Source organism: Leptidea sinapis, chromosome 35, assembly GCF_905404315.1.
Source record: "Leptidea sinapis chromosome 35, ilLepSina1.1, whole genome shotgun sequence".
Classification (NCBI taxonomy): domain Eukaryota; kingdom Metazoa; phylum Arthropoda; class Insecta; order Lepidoptera; family Pieridae; genus Leptidea; species Leptidea sinapis.
Window position 1 is genome coordinate 5,536,351 of NC_066299.1, and position 17,440 is coordinate 5,553,790.

At 33.1% G+C, this 17,440-nt stretch overlaps 1 protein-coding gene across 2 annotated transcripts in view; it reads right to left on the bottom strand.

The window, feature by feature from the left end:
* Positions 1–17,440, bottom strand: part of LOC126975349 (uncharacterized) — a 48,743-nt gene that overhangs the window by 8,515 nt on the left and 22,788 nt on the right. For both annotated transcript variants that reach the window (XM_050823200.1, XM_050823199.1), the window contains exons 2-5: positions 16,694–16,752; positions 2,072–2,159; positions 1,062–1,166; positions 330–469 (exon numbers count right to left, since the gene is read on the bottom strand). In XM_050823200.1, the coding sequence (XP_050679157.1) occupies positions 330–469; positions 1,062–1,166; positions 2,072–2,159; positions 16,694–16,747 (387 nt within the window). In that variant the 5' untranslated portion in view covers positions 16,748–16,752. The remainder of the gene's footprint in view (positions 1–329; positions 470–1,061; positions 1,167–2,071; positions 2,160–16,693; positions 16,753–17,440) is intronic.

Consider the following 17,440-nt stretch of genomic DNA (forward strand, 5'->3'; position numbering starts at 1 on the left):
ATTTTCGTTACCTTCAAATTTCAATATTAGCTGAATAGATTTGTCTTTCAAATAAAAGAAATGTACTTTGATATCTGAAAAATTTATTTGACGAATAATATTAAAAATGAATGAATATATTCGTTCCATTGATGAATTTATTGAAAATAGACAAGCGGTTAATAATTCAATTTGCATTTTCACTGTGCCAAGGTACAGTGAGATACATTGAATATTAATGCTTATCAATAATTAAATTTCGGTCTCCTAAATTGCTCTCTGAATGCTTCTCTTCTTTGTTCGTGTTCCTCCCTTCTCCTCAATCTCATTTCATTGAAGGGTGCACCTACCAATCCAGTTGAAGCGATGTTATTTCCAGCTTGGGCTGAAGCGAAGCCGCCTCCAGTAGAATGTTGATCCGTTAAACTACCTCCAAGACCCGCTGATGCCTTAATATTACCTCCAGCAGTCGCTCCAGCGTAAAGCCCACCTAACAAAGCATTAACTATTAGTATTATCTCGGAGAAACAAAATTCAAGATAAGCATGATTTACTTCTGATTATCTCTTTTATACAAAAGGAAATTAATTAATTGAATTATAATTTCAAAAGTGACGTAAATCAATACGTCATATAAAAATGATAACCATTCATCAATCATAATTGTAATTGTATTATTTCTTAATGATATTATGATAAAACTATTTATTTAGCGAATTATCTTTTTTAAGATTAGGTTACACGAGCGTTTCTCTAATGTTGCCGTAAATATTGATACAACATAAAAGTTTCTCATTTTTAATGCAATGTTCGAGCGTGTTTTTACGTTGAAAACTTCTATCATTTTCCGCCATTTGAAAAATATTTTTTCGAGTTTATTTGCATTTAATAACAGAGCGTGTACATTCACGCATTCACTAAATAAGTCTTCCGGTTTTTCAATTAATTTGAGTATTTCTTTTGCACCAATTTACCACTTTGCCTGTTTCAACTTTTCAAGTGTCATGTACAAATGGTTAAATGTATAAATGTAAAGTAATGTAAGTCATTAGTGTGATTTTGTCTTAATACATGGTTCATACCTGATGTTCCTCCATTTTCACTTACTGAACCACCTAAGCCAGCTCTTGCAGATTGTCCATGCGGTGTGCCAGCCTCAGCATATAAGCCGCCCGCAGCTCCATTTCCTAAAATAAAAAAAAATAGAATTATATATTTTTATACGTTTAACTTGTTTTAAACTACTTAAATTAATCAGTTATTTAATTTTTAGATCCGAAAGTAATATAACTTTATTTATAACACGTTAATTGACCGTTTACTTGGTCCTAAACTTTCCCTTGGGTGGACGTCGAAACCACTACAAAAATCTCTTAAAACAATACAATATTCTTTCATTAATCCAGCGACGGAGTTTAATTGATTTAGTCACTCTGAGAAAAATATGTACGAGTGAAATTATATCCTCAGAATTGCTTCATTTAATCGATTTTCATATACCAGCCCGTTGTACACGCTCTAATAATTTATTTCATCTCTCATAGACCAGGAATAATACTGTTATACGTACGCCACTGCACAGAATGTTTGCTCTCCATAACTCCAGATCTAATGATATAAATATGTTTTCGTGTTCCTCTAAAACTTACAAACTCAGAATAAAACATATCCTGACACAAACAGAGTAAGTTACAATACACAAAATTTCATCTAAATTATAACAATGTCTACAACTGTATTATGTTAGATTTATTTATTAACTGGTTGTATGGTACTAAGTATAATTTAAGTGTAAATTTAAATATTAAGTGTACTTAGTAAAACTGTTTAAGGAGACATCCTTGTGTCCATATTTCTATTTTTACTTTATCTACTTTATGTTTAAGTATCTGTATTTGTTTCCAAATAAATAAATAAATAACAATTACTGAATATTTTTCTTCGCTTAGACCTCTATTAATGATATAGTAGGACAGACAAATACTCGAATCAGAATCTTCATTTAATATATCTATGTTGTATAGAACTTATTTATTTAAACTGCCCCTTGCTCTTAAACGACATGGCAATTTAAAAATAGTCTCCTACTTACCAAGCAAACCACCGATACCCACGCCAGCGTGATAGCCTCCAAAATTAACTCCTAATTTTCCATCTTTGAAAGTTATGAATTGTGGGGCCTGAAACAAAAAAAAAATATCTATTACACATTTTTTTGAACATATACTTCTTTTGGATCGAAAGGGAAATATTAAAGAGTGAATTTATACGATGCGCGCGCACAGCGTCACTCAAATTCGACACCCTGACGTTAGCTGGTAAACTATTTATATCATACTTCAGCTACTATGCCTCTTGTAACTCATATGTTTACTGAACCACAACCAATGGACGTGAATAAAATTTATATACAAGTTTTATAATAAAAAAATCTCTCTAATTGTATAAAACTAATTTAATGATATTTAATTACACGTTATTTAACTAAATTATGCGGTAAAATAATATTTTGTTTGGTTGTATTTAATACTAATCATAATTTATTACATTTTTTTTTCAACAAACAGCACAAGGAATAAATGTTTGTATTGATATGTTAACAGCCCGGTTTCTGTTTCCGGAGTACCACAAAAAACTTCAAATAAAAATACCATTCTCAGAATCTCGTTGTGACGTTTTTCCACACTGCCTAAGAGAGAGAGAGACACTGCTAATATTAAGTAATTTTTATTTTTATGACAGTAAGGGACGTGACAAGCAGGACGTTCTGCTTTTGGTAATTGATACGCCCTGGCCATTACAATGCAGTGCCGCACAAAATTGTTGAAACACCCAAAAATTCTGAGCGGCACTACAATTGCGCTCGCCACCTTGAGATATAAGAGTCTCATTTGCCCAGTAATTTCACTAGCTACGGTGCAGACCGAAACACAATAATGCTTATACATTACTGCTTCATGGCAGAAATAGGCGCCCCATGGTACCCATAATCTAGCCGGAGTCCTGAGCAAAGGAGCCTCCCACTGGTATTTAAGTAAAATCTAAATGTAGTTGTTACTATTAATTTAATAAAAGTACTACTTATTTTTATTATTTCTTTATAAAGGAGCACCTTCACGAATCGGTGTTTTCAACGAACTTTATACTATTACGATATGGGTACTTTAAACTAAATTGCATGGCTATTTTTAAATTTGTCTTTTTGTGAGGACACTTTTTATCATACTTATAATTAAAATATTCTAACAAATAAAAATAAAACTCACAAAATAATTTATAATTATCAAATTTCAAACACTCAAGACATTTAAAAAACAATTTTCCAGATTCATATTTCCACTCCTCATAAACAACTCCGGTCGGGGTTGAGAAAATATTGTGACGTCACTCTCGCGGCACCAAGTTGTTAAGGCTGAGTAATAAAACATTCATGTCGACTCATTCCGTTTCTCAAAGGGACAGATTATAAACTTTGCGATGTCTTCATAACCCAGAACTAAACTGAGAAAATGTGCGCCAGTTTCCTTTTCGTTTTTTATGCGAGCATACAATTTTTTCAAATGACTTCAAAAATATAGTTTCTATTTTATACATTTTTACCGAATTGGATTGAATGTCTCTATGGGTGGAAAAATTGGATGTGAAATTTTGAAAGAAAGAAAATATGAGTGTACGACATCATTGATTTTTTTTATGGAATAGGAGGACAAACGAGCGTACGGGTCACCTGGTGTTACGTGATCACCACCGCCCACAATCTCTTGTAACACCAGAGGAATCACAGGAGCGTTGCCGGCCTTTAAGGAAGGTGTACGCACTTTTTTTAAAGGTACCCATATCGTATCGTCCCGGTAACACCGCACAAGGAAGTTCATTCCACAGCTTTGTAGTACGTGGAAGAATGCTCCTTGAAAACTGCACTGGGGAGGACCGCCACACATCCAGATGGTGGGGATGATATCGTAACTTGTGGCGTGTCGTGTGAAGGTGGAATTCGGCGGCAGGAATCAGGTTAAACAGCTCTTCGGAACACTCCCCGTTATAAATGCGGTACAAGACACACGATGAAGCAACGACACAACGTCAAGTGATCCAGCTGTGATTTAATGGCGGTGGTGATAACTCATAAGAAAATAAGCGATAAATAATTACCCTTTAAAAAAGTATGTTATTTTATATTCAAGGGTAAGTCCTCACATTTGTATATAGGAACACAAGAAATTGAATTATCGATTAAACAATATTTATTTTTTGTAAAGTAATGACCATCATTATCCCCCGGAATACGTCCACTGCTGCACAAAGGCCTCCCCCATCTCCACGACGATCAGTCCTGCGCTTCCCTCATCCAACCTATTTCGGGAATTCTTGACCAGATCGTCGGTCCATCTTGTGGGGAGCCTACCAACACTGCGTCTTCCGGTACGTGGTCGTTTTAAAGTAAAGATAATTTCTTGTAAAACAATCATACTTCAATAACAGCAATTCAAAGGAAAATGCATTGGTTTTCTTTAGTAAGCAGGATAACCGTATTTAATGAAAAAATATGTGACCTTAGAATCATGAATATTAAGTGCAGTTAAAATTATTAAAAATTAAGTTCAGCAATCATCGTATTCTATCTAAAATTCTTTACTACATTAATATTCTATCTTCGTTAAATAGCTGAATTTTTATTCATTAGACTATAGATTATTTAGACTGTGACAGCTGTGAAAACGTCGATAAAAATTGAGGTTAACTATATTTTGAGCAATGCTAACACTAACACAAAGTGACATACAAATCGCGTGTGTAAGACCTTGCTTGTCACGCACACTAAAGTAATAATCCTGGCCTTTTTCATCGGTTGTCTACCAACAAGAGACTCTATCTAGAAATAAAATATTTAAATGTTATATCTTTTAGGTACAATAGCAGGCCTGTCTCACTCCCCGTTTAGGTATCGATATCGTAAGTACGCGCGGCGGCCTCCACAGAGTAGGCCAGCCTGTAGGGACTCACGAGCGAGCAGTGACGCACGCGCGTTTTGTTGTCACATACTTCACAGTTTCGACCAATATTTTAAAAATTAAGGTCGCTGAAATAATCGAATATAAAGTGATTATTATCATATTAAAATTACCATTTATGATAGCTACCTATTTATTTCCTATGTATACTAAGTAGGTTTGACTATGTCCTGGTCTTTCAACGCAAACATTACTGTTAATAATTACGACTAGCTGACCCGACAGACGTTGTTCTGTATATAATTAATAAAATAATGTTTTTCTATGAATTTGTCAATAATATATCATAACATCAAAAATTACTTCGTAAAATATGCACCCTGCTGTCGTAATGAAAATGTTTCACAGCAAAACTGTCAAACCGTGCGTCAATAAATTCTCTCACAGAAATAATGTATGGACACATCAAAGGAAAAACAAATTTGTTGTTTTTATTTAATTTAGCAGCATTTTCCTATTTATTCACCTTTTAAACCTTCTCTGGACTTCCACAAATAATTCAAGACCAAAATTAGCCTAATCGGTCCAGCCGTTCCCGAGTTTTAGCGAGACTAACGAACAGCAATTCATTTTTACATATATAGGTATTACTATTATAGATAGATAGATAGAGATAGATTACATAGGTACCTATTTATACCATACAAAAAACTGAGCTATTTTTATAAGCTGACCTTATACTAGGTACACCTTTAGGTGAAGAAGTCAACCCTAATTTCGCCAGAAGAGCTAAGAGCAACGCGATAGAAAGGCATAAAAGGCATAAAAGGCATTTATTTTCTCAAAATTGATTCCTTTAGAATTCTTTTTGATGTCATTTCTTATACTACTAGATACTACTACCGCTTCGGAAACAAATGGCGCTCTGAGAGAGAAGAAGCGGCGCAAGAAACTCTCATATCAATTCTTCAATAAAAATATACAATATTGTACAGTCGCTATAAAATAATCACAATCTAGTCCCAGGCTGTCCGATCATTTAGATATTCAGCAGTGGAGTAATAGGATTTACGACAGAGCCATTTTTTTATAAAACATTTAAATTTATTTATAGATAATGCCTTAACAGTGGCTGGGACTTTATTGTAGAAGTGTATACATTTACCCTTAAAGCTATTATGTATCTTATGAAGCCTACTAGAGTTAGTTACAAGCAATCCCTTATTTCTAGTGTTATAATAATGAAAATCACTATTAAGAGCAAAAAGGTGACGATTTTTGTGAACATATATTAAATTTTCATAAATGTACTGACAATAAACAGTCATAATATTTATTTCTTTAAATTTTTCTTTGAGAGACTGTCTATAACCAAGCTGATATATAGCACGAACAGCTCTCTTTTGCAGTACAAACACTATATCAATGTCAGCAGCATGACCCCATAGTAATATACCGTACGTCATGATGCTGTGAAAATAACTAAAGTACACTAATCTAGCGGTCGCAACATTCGTGTACTCTCTAATCTTTCTAACTGCATATGCCACAGAGCTGAGTCTATCTGCTAGATGGGTAATATGTGGACCCCACTGAAGCTTTTTATCTAACGTGACACCCAAGAAGACCGTAGTGTCCACAAGTTCCAATCTATGGTCATTTATAAGTACGTTGGTTTGTACCTCCGCTGTGTTTGGTGTAATGAACCGTAAACACTTTGTTTTTTTTTACTGTTTAAGTGCAGATTATTCGTCTCAAACCAACGCACTATCTTTGAGAGTGCATTGCTTACCTCGTGATGACGAGGTAACCGCACGTCGCTTCACTTTAAAAATAAGTGAAGTATCATCAGCAAACAATACAATCTCATGGCTATCATCTACCACAAACGGTAGATCATTAATATATATAAGAAACAAGAAAGGACCGAGAATAGAACCCTGTGGAACACCTATTCCCCCAGGTTTACCCGAAGACCGTTTGCCATTTACATCGACTATCTGAACTCTTTCGCTTAAATATGATTTGAACAGATTTAGGGCTCTATTTTTCACTCCATAATGCTTTAGTTAAAGAGAGGAAACTTCTAAGTGAATAAAAATGTAGATGAGAAGCGCTATGAGATCTTAATTACACCTTATTGTATGACCGCAAGGGTCCCTATTTCTTTAATTGATTTTGCGGAGTGAGACTTCTGTACTTGTATTATTATATTATATTCTTTGACAATAGGAACAATTCCCCACCTGCAGTTTTATGTAAGTATAATTTTTTTTTATGAAAATAAGGGACGAGACGAACAGGACGTTCGGCTGATGGTAATTGATACACCCTGCCCATTAAAATGCAGTGCCGCTCAGGATTCTTGAAAAACCCCAAAAATTTTGAGTGGCACTACAACTGCGCTCGTCACCTTGAGATATAAGATGTTAAATCTCATTTGCCGAGTAATTTCACTAGCTACGGCGCCCTTCAGACCGAAACACAGTAATGCTTACACATTACTGCTTCAGGGCAGAAATAGGCGCCGTTGTGGTACCCATAATCTAGCCGGCATCCTGTGCAAAGGATCCTCCCACTGGTTATCATTATATCGGTCATGACAAAGATGCCTGAATAATTACATTATTTTCAAAACAAAGTAAGTCATTATTGGTAAATGAGGACTTACTTTGTAATTTCTAGATAAAATCTATGCGTGTATAAAGAAAATTAAAGAATGTAATTTGCTTTACGTGCATTATGGCAATTAAGATTCTCATACCACATAATTATTAGTACTTAAGCTTATCTTTCGAATCTTTAACGCGAAGTGTCCATTAATTACAAAAGCCATACATATCCTGATATTCATCACAACATATTTTTAATTCTACTAAAGCCTATTTACAGAGTGTGAACATTCAAATCAAGACATGTTGGACCTCCAGGATCATCTAAAGTAGTTTGAAATAATGGAAAAAAAACCATTTTGCTTATAAAAATACTATAATCTAATATAGACTAATACAGCGTTTCACATTTACCGGGTCACGACCTGTTTAGTTATTCAAAGTCAAAGTCAATAAAACTTTATTCAAATAGGCTTAAACTAGTCGTTTTTGAATCGTCACTGCATTTTTTTCTTTTAATTTACTGAATTTAGCAAATATTCGTACAAATTTGAGTAATAAGTTGAGCTGAGTTAAAAAACAATATAAGATAATAATATAAGAATAGTAATGGTACATTGTTAACCGAGGGTCGAAAGAATCAATTCCCGAGGTATTTAGACGCCCAAGCGCAGCGAGGTCGGCTATAGTCCGAGTAGGAATTGATACTTTTACCCGAGTTTAACACTCTACTTTTCATTTTGAATATGACGAAAATAAAACTAGTTGTTTATCTAAGCACAGATTAGTATCCCGCCAATTTATATCGACTTTTTAAATTTCAAATATGGAACTTACCGCGTAATTCTTGCGGTTTATTCCGCTCAAAGAAGTTTGCGCTAACGTCACACTGGCTGTTTAGAAAGTCACATGGCCGCAGCATTTTTCTTAATTAGTGCTTTTTTTTTTTTTTTTTTTCTTCTTTTGGCAATAGCGTTTACTTTTTGCCAATAACGGAAATTAAAAGATTGGGAAACTAAGTTAAAAAAGGATACGGAACACGGGAAAGGATCAGATAAGTAGAAAGAGGATTGAAACGGATATTAAAAATTTCATAAATATACATATATACACTTGCTACTTACACAACATTACAAATATTTAAACTTTAATATGTTTCTGAAGAATGAAAGATGACAATATTTTATAAAATTTACATGGATTAATTAGTTCTTGTTTACATAAAACTCTCTTCACAGCAGTTCTATTTTTAAAGTTCATTCCGGCCTAAGGTGGGAAGTAATTTGTATGAGTTTTTCCCTCTGTATGGAGGGAAGCAGCATTTTCCACCCAATAATTAGATCAAAACAACATTACTTTCCGAGTATGAGTAATGAAAAAATTATTTCATAAAACGTAATAAAGAATCAAAGTATAAATAGAAAATAAATGATAATAATAATATTGGATGCTTCAACCTTTAGGGCTTGAACACATTGTATGTGTAAGGATGCTTCGTGAACATGATGGTCATAATTACTATATTTATTATTCGACAAAGTAATTTGAAAAACAAAAATATTACGAAAGAAAAGCACTTCATTCCATTTGATAGAATTTGTCTTTAACACGCGAAAACTGCATTAAAAGTGAATCAATTTATTGATAACCCAGATCGGCGCACACTGCACCGAGCGTCTTTTGTTAATGGAATTTACGGCTTTCTACATTTTCTATACATTGAGTGTAATTGAACTACTGGCATTTGAAGGCAAGAAATTACGCTTTAAGAAAATAGTTAAAATTTCTCTCAGCAACTACGTTAAAGGTTCTATTTTCATTCACAATCTTTTTGCAAACTATTTATATATTCTCGTAAATCCTATTACTCCACTGCTGAATATCTAAATGATCGGACAGCCTGGGACTAGATTGTGATTATTTTATAGCGACTGTACAATATTGTATATTTTTATTGAAGAAGATGAGAGTTTCTTGCGCCGCTTCTTCTCTCTCAGAGCGCCATTTGTTTCCGAAGCGATAGTAGTATCTAGTAGTATAAGAAATGACATCAAAAAGAATTCTAAAGGAATCAATTTTGAGAAAATAAATGCCTTTTTATGCCTTTTATAAATAGATGAAAAATCGTATTATTGAAACTTAAATAATTATGGATAGAATTATTATAATGTATACTTAGTCTGGCTAAAACTTCTGGTACAAATAAAAATGCATTTATTCTTTAAAGACCAGTGCTGAAGCCTTTGAAAATGATAAAAAGTGAAAAAATAATAATAGTACAATGAAACTTATTTGAAAAGGAAGAGAATATAACAAAAATGAAAGGAAAACTAAATTACGGGCATAAACTATAAGTCCTATAGCAAAAAGTTAAATTAAGTTGTGGTTTTGAACGGATATCGAGATAAACCGTTTTTTACCGTTTATTATTATTTTTTGGTTTCAAAAATTATCGACCCAGGTCTATTACGACGTAAGTAACGTAATCTTAATAAAAAAACTTCAATGTATTTATTTATTGAATTCTCAGTCTTAGATTCTTTATACGTCTATAAAGTCTGTGATATCTGTGAAAACGTCGAAAAAAATTGAGGTAGACAGTTAACCTCCATTTTGAACAATGCACGCACACTAACACAAACGAAGGTTTTCACGCACACTAAAGTTATCTAGCAGCAAGAGGCTCTATCTAAACGTATAAATTATCTAATTTCTTAGCAATAAATAAAAATATTGAACGCGCTAAAAGTCCATTTAGTTCAGTATACAACAATCCTGATGGAATTGATGGTTCCAATGCCAATGGTAAAGTGGACAGAATCCAGTGGAGACAAATCTTACACTCCGGATGAAAACCTAATGCTAAAGACGATCCTCACACATGAGAGACCGATCCCAGAGAGAGAAAGCAACAAAATAATTCTACGAGTTCCTCAGAAAGTGACAAAGACGAACAGACATTTAAAAGGTTTTATTATTGAAGTAAAACACGTCTTTAGCATAGTTGTGATTTGAAAGTCGATGAAACGAAAAAGTCATAAATTCATTAGATTCAACTTTTTTTCTTGTTTTTTTTTTCGTTGCCACACAAGGGCGGAGGAGTTGCAATCTACCATTCTTCAAATAACGGAGTCTAAGTTGTTACTCAAGAAATGGAACTCAATACACAACAACTGGAATCTATAATAGATCAGCTTTCTACCATAAGCTTAATTTATCGAAAATATAAGCTAATAATATGAATAAAACGTAAAATTAATATCACCTTTCAACGGCGCCTCTTTCTGCCGTGAAGCAGTAATGTGTAAACATTACTGTGTTTCGGTCTGAAGGGCGCCCTAGCTTGTGAAATTACTGGGCAAATGAGACTTAACATCTTATGTCTCAAGGTGGCGAGCGCAATAATTGTAGTGCCAGTCAGAATTTTTGGGTTTTTCAAGAATTCTGAGCGGCACTGCATTGTAATAGGTAGGGCATATCAATTACCATCAGCTGAACGTCCTGCTCATCTCGTCCCTTATTTTCATAAATAAAAAAATATCATTACTATATCATTACTGCAATTATCCTCTTCCCGAAATTCTACATTACTCTCATTATCTTGAAGCCAATATCTTTGAAGGTTGAAACCTTCTACCATTGAACACATATTTATATATTTTTTTTAGAACGCTAAATGTGCGTTCGATTCCTTGACATATACATTTCTGAAACAAACAGTAATCCTATTGTTTGCTAAATCACACGCTCTAGCAATCTATAAAGCAATCTGTGTCACAGCAACTTCAATTATGACAATGTAATTGTTAGTTTCATACCACTAACGAATTATCGATCAGTATTTGATGTTCACAGTATGAATTGTCTCCAAATATCCAATTCTTGCAGTGAAAACTTCTTTAACATCGTTGGACACTTTTTGGTAGGGGAAAATCTTATGGGTTCGCGACATGCTCATGCAACTGACACTGGCGCACGCAAGAAATAAATAATTAAAAAAAAAATATTAAAATACATATAGTTCGACATTTTTTGGATGGGTGAAATCTCGTGATTTTGCGTCACCAAAATGTTTAAAGCAGTATACCTGTAGCTATACAGCAGCCGTATTGTGCAACATTAGTGCTGTGTATATCTTATAATTGCAATTGAATGGATTTAGTGAAAACTTCAAAGTGTTTATACTGTGCATTGTTGAAATAGTGTTATTGTTTGATTAATATATAATCGAAAATAAGTTTTAAAAATAAATTGAAATTAATAACATACTAATTGTTTTTAAACATTGTGAAATTTTAAATTTTTTTACTTAAAGTTCTAAGTTTTCACTTTTATCGGAAGTCTCTACAACTGGCATTTTTTTTTATTTTGTCAAATTAAGATGACTTGAGTCATCAAAACCGATCCACTCATTTGGTCGCTAGAGCGCGAAAACAGACAAAGATTAGAAATTCTTACCATTATTTAAATCACTCAGTTGATAAAAAATTGCCTTGCTTTGCAATATTACACACAAAAACCAGTTATTATGAAATTAGTAATTACTATAGACAGGATTTGAAACTGGAAACGATTGCAAATAACTGAATTACAGTGCGCTTATAATGCACGTTATATACAACGAACTGACTACTCCTATACACCAGTGTTACGTTTTAACTAAGCTTAGAGATTGCGGGTTCGAATCCCAGTTGACGAAAGTCTTTATGATGCATTTGAATGTTTGTTTGCCAGTACTGAATATATATTATATAATTTACTAGCTGATCCCCGCCACTTTGTCCGTGTAGATAAAGGGTTTTTAAAATTAATAAGCAAGTTTGGAATTGAAGATGTCATTAATTCATGTCCTATTCCAGTTCCATTTCCCGTTTTCGCTCCCGTTTTCAACATATTATATCATATTTCGAGGAAGATTGCTATGGCAAACTACACTTACTATTGGTATAGTTATAGCTCATCGACTTGAATTCAGTTTTTCACAAATCCCGCGGAGCCATGGATTTTTCCGGGATAAAATGTAGCATATGTCCTTTCCCAAGCTCTAGTCTATCGCTGTACCAAATTTCATCAAAATCGGTTCAGTAGGTCCGGCGTAAAAGCGTATCAAACAAACTTACATTCACAATTATAATATTTGTAGGGATGTATTTATGCATATTGTTTTAAGCATTCTATATCGTTGTCTACCACTCATAGTAAAATAAAATGCTTAATTTGGGTCAAAATAAATTTTCTAATGCGTAAATTTTTACAACATTTTTTAAGCGCGTGTAAATCAAACATTTGAATGAACTCCGAAAGTCTCTGAATATACTTAGGACTTGTGGCGACTTTATCGTAGGTGACTTTTTAGTGGATTTTGTGGATTTTGGTGCAACGAGCAGGCCATGTTGAGGAAGCGTGTTGTTAATTCATACGTCCTCTTTTATTCGTCTTTATACATTACTAGCTGACCTGGCTATATATGTAAACCTTCCTTGAGCTTCAACGAATCTATTACAAAAGATTTCATTGAGATCGGTCGAATAGTTTAGGAGTTATTAGGGAACATACAAACATGCATTCTCTTTTATATATATAGATATAAGTACTTTTGTAGAAAGGACACTTTTTGTATTTTAGGATTATAATCTATGGATATATATAGGTGTTGATATAGAGAAAGACAGTTAACAATAAATTAAATCAATTTGTGATTGTCATTGAAAATTTATACTATTATAATATTTAACAAAAAAACAGTGTCATTAGGCGAAATTAAATTTTAAAATATATTAGATTACAATATGTTATTGTTGGGAACGATGTTTTAGTATTTCAATAATTGTAGGATGGTTCGAATAGCTAAAATGCGTGGATATATTATTTCATTTAATTTCCGAAATTATTCTCAATAAAAAAATACAATTAATATATATGCTCAAAATAATCAAAATATTTACAAAATGAGTAGGTACTTATGTTATTTCATTTTTCATGAACCCTTTTACTTATTCTATACAAAAGGCAAACATGCGATGAACAAAACTCGATTTGGATTTCATTCATTTCCATCGGGACTGAAAAGAATATTAATTGTGATGTTGACAAAATGAATAATGAAACACACAATATGTCGAGGGGTAAGCATCTTTTGTATTTTTCCGTTTTTCAGTCACGTATTCCAATTATGAATTGATATATTCGAAGTCTTGTATATTGGGTGAAGTTAAACATAAAATTTCAATAATTCAGATCACGATGTTTGTAGATTATAAGGCTGTTGAACTGTAACAGTGGGAGGCTCCTTTGCTCAGGATGATTATGGGTACTATAACGGCCCCTATTTCTGTCGTGAAGTAGTAATGTGTAAGCATTATTGTGTTTCGGTCTGAAGGGCGCCGTAGGTAGTGAAATTACTGAAACTTAACATCTTATGTGTCAAGGTGACTCTGCTCAAAATTTTTGCGTATTTCAAGAATCCTGAGCGGCACCGCATTGTAAAAAGCAGGGCGTCCTGCTCATATCGTCTCTTATTTTAATAAAAAAAAGTGAGGTTACTGAATAAGAAAGAATACCTTAGGCTGGCTTTTCTTTGTGGTCTTTCTATGTGTCTGTGTATATAGATAAGTTCGAAGACCATTCTCGAAAATAAAGCGTAATGTTGTAAACCTAACTGTACTTATTAGAAATAATCTTAAAATTACAGGAAATAATTAAAAATTTCAAACAAACAATTAAGTATAGTGAACACTACGCTAGTGCGTGGCTACTACTTACAGTGTGTTACGTCATTACTTACAATGTGCTCTGAAATTATTTTATGGAAAATTTATTTATATAGGTGAAATATGTATTTTTTTATTTATTTATTATTTATATATTCATCATACCGACATCGTACGTCATCATATGTGTATAAATATTATCTATAATCACATTTTAGTTCTAATTTCTAAGTACCCATGCGTTTATTTAATTTCGCAATTGTAGCTCAAGGCTGTATAAAAATCAACAATAAAATCTATTAATAAGAATTCCACTAAAATGAGGTCATTCTCACCAAACAATTTGTCATTATATTTTTATCTTAATACGAAAACTTTGAATACTTCCAATATAATAAAATAAAATTTGATTATAACAAAAAATTATCTATTTATCACATATAATTAATAGGAAATAACAATTCTCTAAAAAACACTATATATCAATTATGAAATGATCGTTAAAATAGACTCATGAAATATCCCCTGAGATATAATCCGCATATCTAACCTACAATCAGAATCGCTTGTGAGGATATCGAAGTTGAAAAGTCATTCCATACACACTCGTAGATTGCGCTTTTCCCCTGAGGAAACAACAAGCATTGCGGAAAAACATGCTTTCGTCAATCGAAGTATACGAAGAATTATATCGTGCACTTGTAAGAATTGAAACATTTATCTATAATTAATGTATATAAGATTTTTCTACCTATGTAATGACTCATCACAATATACAATATATAGAGACCGTAAGGCATGGCCGAGTAGAGGTCAGTTAAGATTTGACCGCGTGCAACTTAGAGCAGCTCGAATTGTCGGGGAACCAGTGCTCTGTGAACGGCTGGATCACTTGGCGTTGCGTAGAGATGTCGCTTCATTGTGTGTCTTCTGCTGTGTTTATCACGGGGAGTGTTCCGAAGAGCTGTTTAACCTGATTCCTGCTGCCGAATTCCACCTTCGCACGACACGCCACAAGTAAGGATATCATCCCCACCATCTGGATGTGTGGCGGTCCTCCACAGTGCGGTTTCCAAGGAGCTTTCTTTTCCATGTACTACAAAGCTGTGCAATGAGCTTCCTTGTGCGGTGTTTTCGGGACGATACGACATGGGTACTCCTTCCTTAAAGGCCGGAAACGCTCCTGTGATTCCTCTGGTGTTGCAAGAGATTGTGGGCGGCGGTGATACCTTAACACCAGGTGACTCTTCTATAAAAAAATCCACCTGCAAGAGTTTTTTTATTATGAACAGAACAACGTCTGTCTGGTCAGCTAGTAAATCTATAGAAAGGTATAAGAGAGTTTACATTCTTAGGCATTTTTGAAGTGAAACTTCTATATCAACGCACGAGAGAAACTTTTATAGCAAATCGTCACGATTTTCGGTTACTCGCCATTTTGTTTTTGTTGTCAATATGACAGTGTTGACAGCTGTCAGGTGAAGTAGGCACATACAATACCAACGTTTATCGTATCTTTTCATTTCGTTAATTTAAAAGAATTAAAAATGATTTATATCTATTATTTATTATAGGGAGTAACAATAACATTATATATTATTTATCATAACGTCCAACAATAACGATGACAGAAAAGGCAAGAAGACTAGTATAAAACCACACGAAGAATTATAAGAATATTGTAGTCTTAACTTAAATATATCTGTGTTTTCTGTAGGGATTACATTACATTTAGAATAAGGATTGTCTTTGAATATTATATAAGTACATATTATTTTTGTAGAAAGGACGCTTTCTTTATGCCATGGATAACCAGTGGGAGTCTCCTTTGCACAGGATGCCGGCTAAATTATGGCAACGGCGCCTATTGCTGCCGTGAAGCAGTAATGTCTAAGCATTACCTACTGTGTATCGGTCTGAAGGGCACCGTAACGAGTGGAATTACTGGGCAAATGAGACTTAACATCTTATATCTCAATGTGATGAGCGCAATTGTAGTGCCGGTCAGAATTTTTTGGTTTTTCGAGAATCCCGAGCGGCACGGCATTGTTATGGGCAGGGCGTATCAATACCGCTGAATCAGCTGAACGTCCTGTTCGTCTCGTGCCTTATTGTCATAAAAAAATATAATCTTAGAATTTCTAAAATATTTCCTATCGTTTTTATTTTTAGGATAACATATTTAAGTTCACGTCTCTTGGTGATGATCGGAAAAGACAGTAAACAATAAATGACGAAATCAATCTGTGCTTTTCATTGGAAGTTTATAGTAGTATAAATAAAAATTTTATATAAAAAAAAAAAAACAGTATTATTAGATGAAAACTATTTTACTTTTGAAATTTACAGTAGTATAAATATTTTTTTTTTTATAAAAAAAAAAACAGTAATATAAGATGAAAATAATATAAACTCGATAAAATATTTAAGTACTACTTACCCCATAAGCATGTGATATAAGCACCACAAACAATACCGCACTTAATTGCTTCATACTACCTGAAAATAAGAAAAAACTTGTTTAACATTTGAAGCTTGGACTGTGAAACGTCGTATTGTGTAGGTACCTATTATCTCAGTAAGGTTATTAACATGGTATTGTGAGTTATAGCGGTTTTGTTAATTAATATTAATTACCACTTAATCGTTGTGCAATTAATTTTCAAAATATATGAACAATTCAAAGTTAGTCTGTTGAATAATTCACTATTAGATTAGGTCTGAATTTATTCTCTATGATTTCCGGAGCGCTTCCGACGATATTATATTTTATCAACACTGAATTAGAAATCTTTATAGTGAATGAAATTTATTGTAAGGTTTTGTCGTTTTAATAGTTTATTATTCACGTTCAAGTTATACCTTATTTCTTTGAGTGTGTGTGTGTGTTAGCTTTCAACTAAAAGTGTTGTTTACTTTTTGGAAATATTACTTTTGAAAGTGTTCAATTTAAATTATGTTTTATTTTTATTGAAATTTATAATATCATTATTATTGTTAGTTTTTATATCAAATTGATGTAACTTAGCAGATGTAGCTATGTATTCCGATATTCTTGTAATTGAGTTAAGACTTTTACATTATAAATTCACATTATTTTATAGATTTTTCCTATTTGCTAAATATATTTTGATTTGTTTACTCTCTTTTTGTTTTTATTATCAACAGTTTGGTTTATTTTAAGATC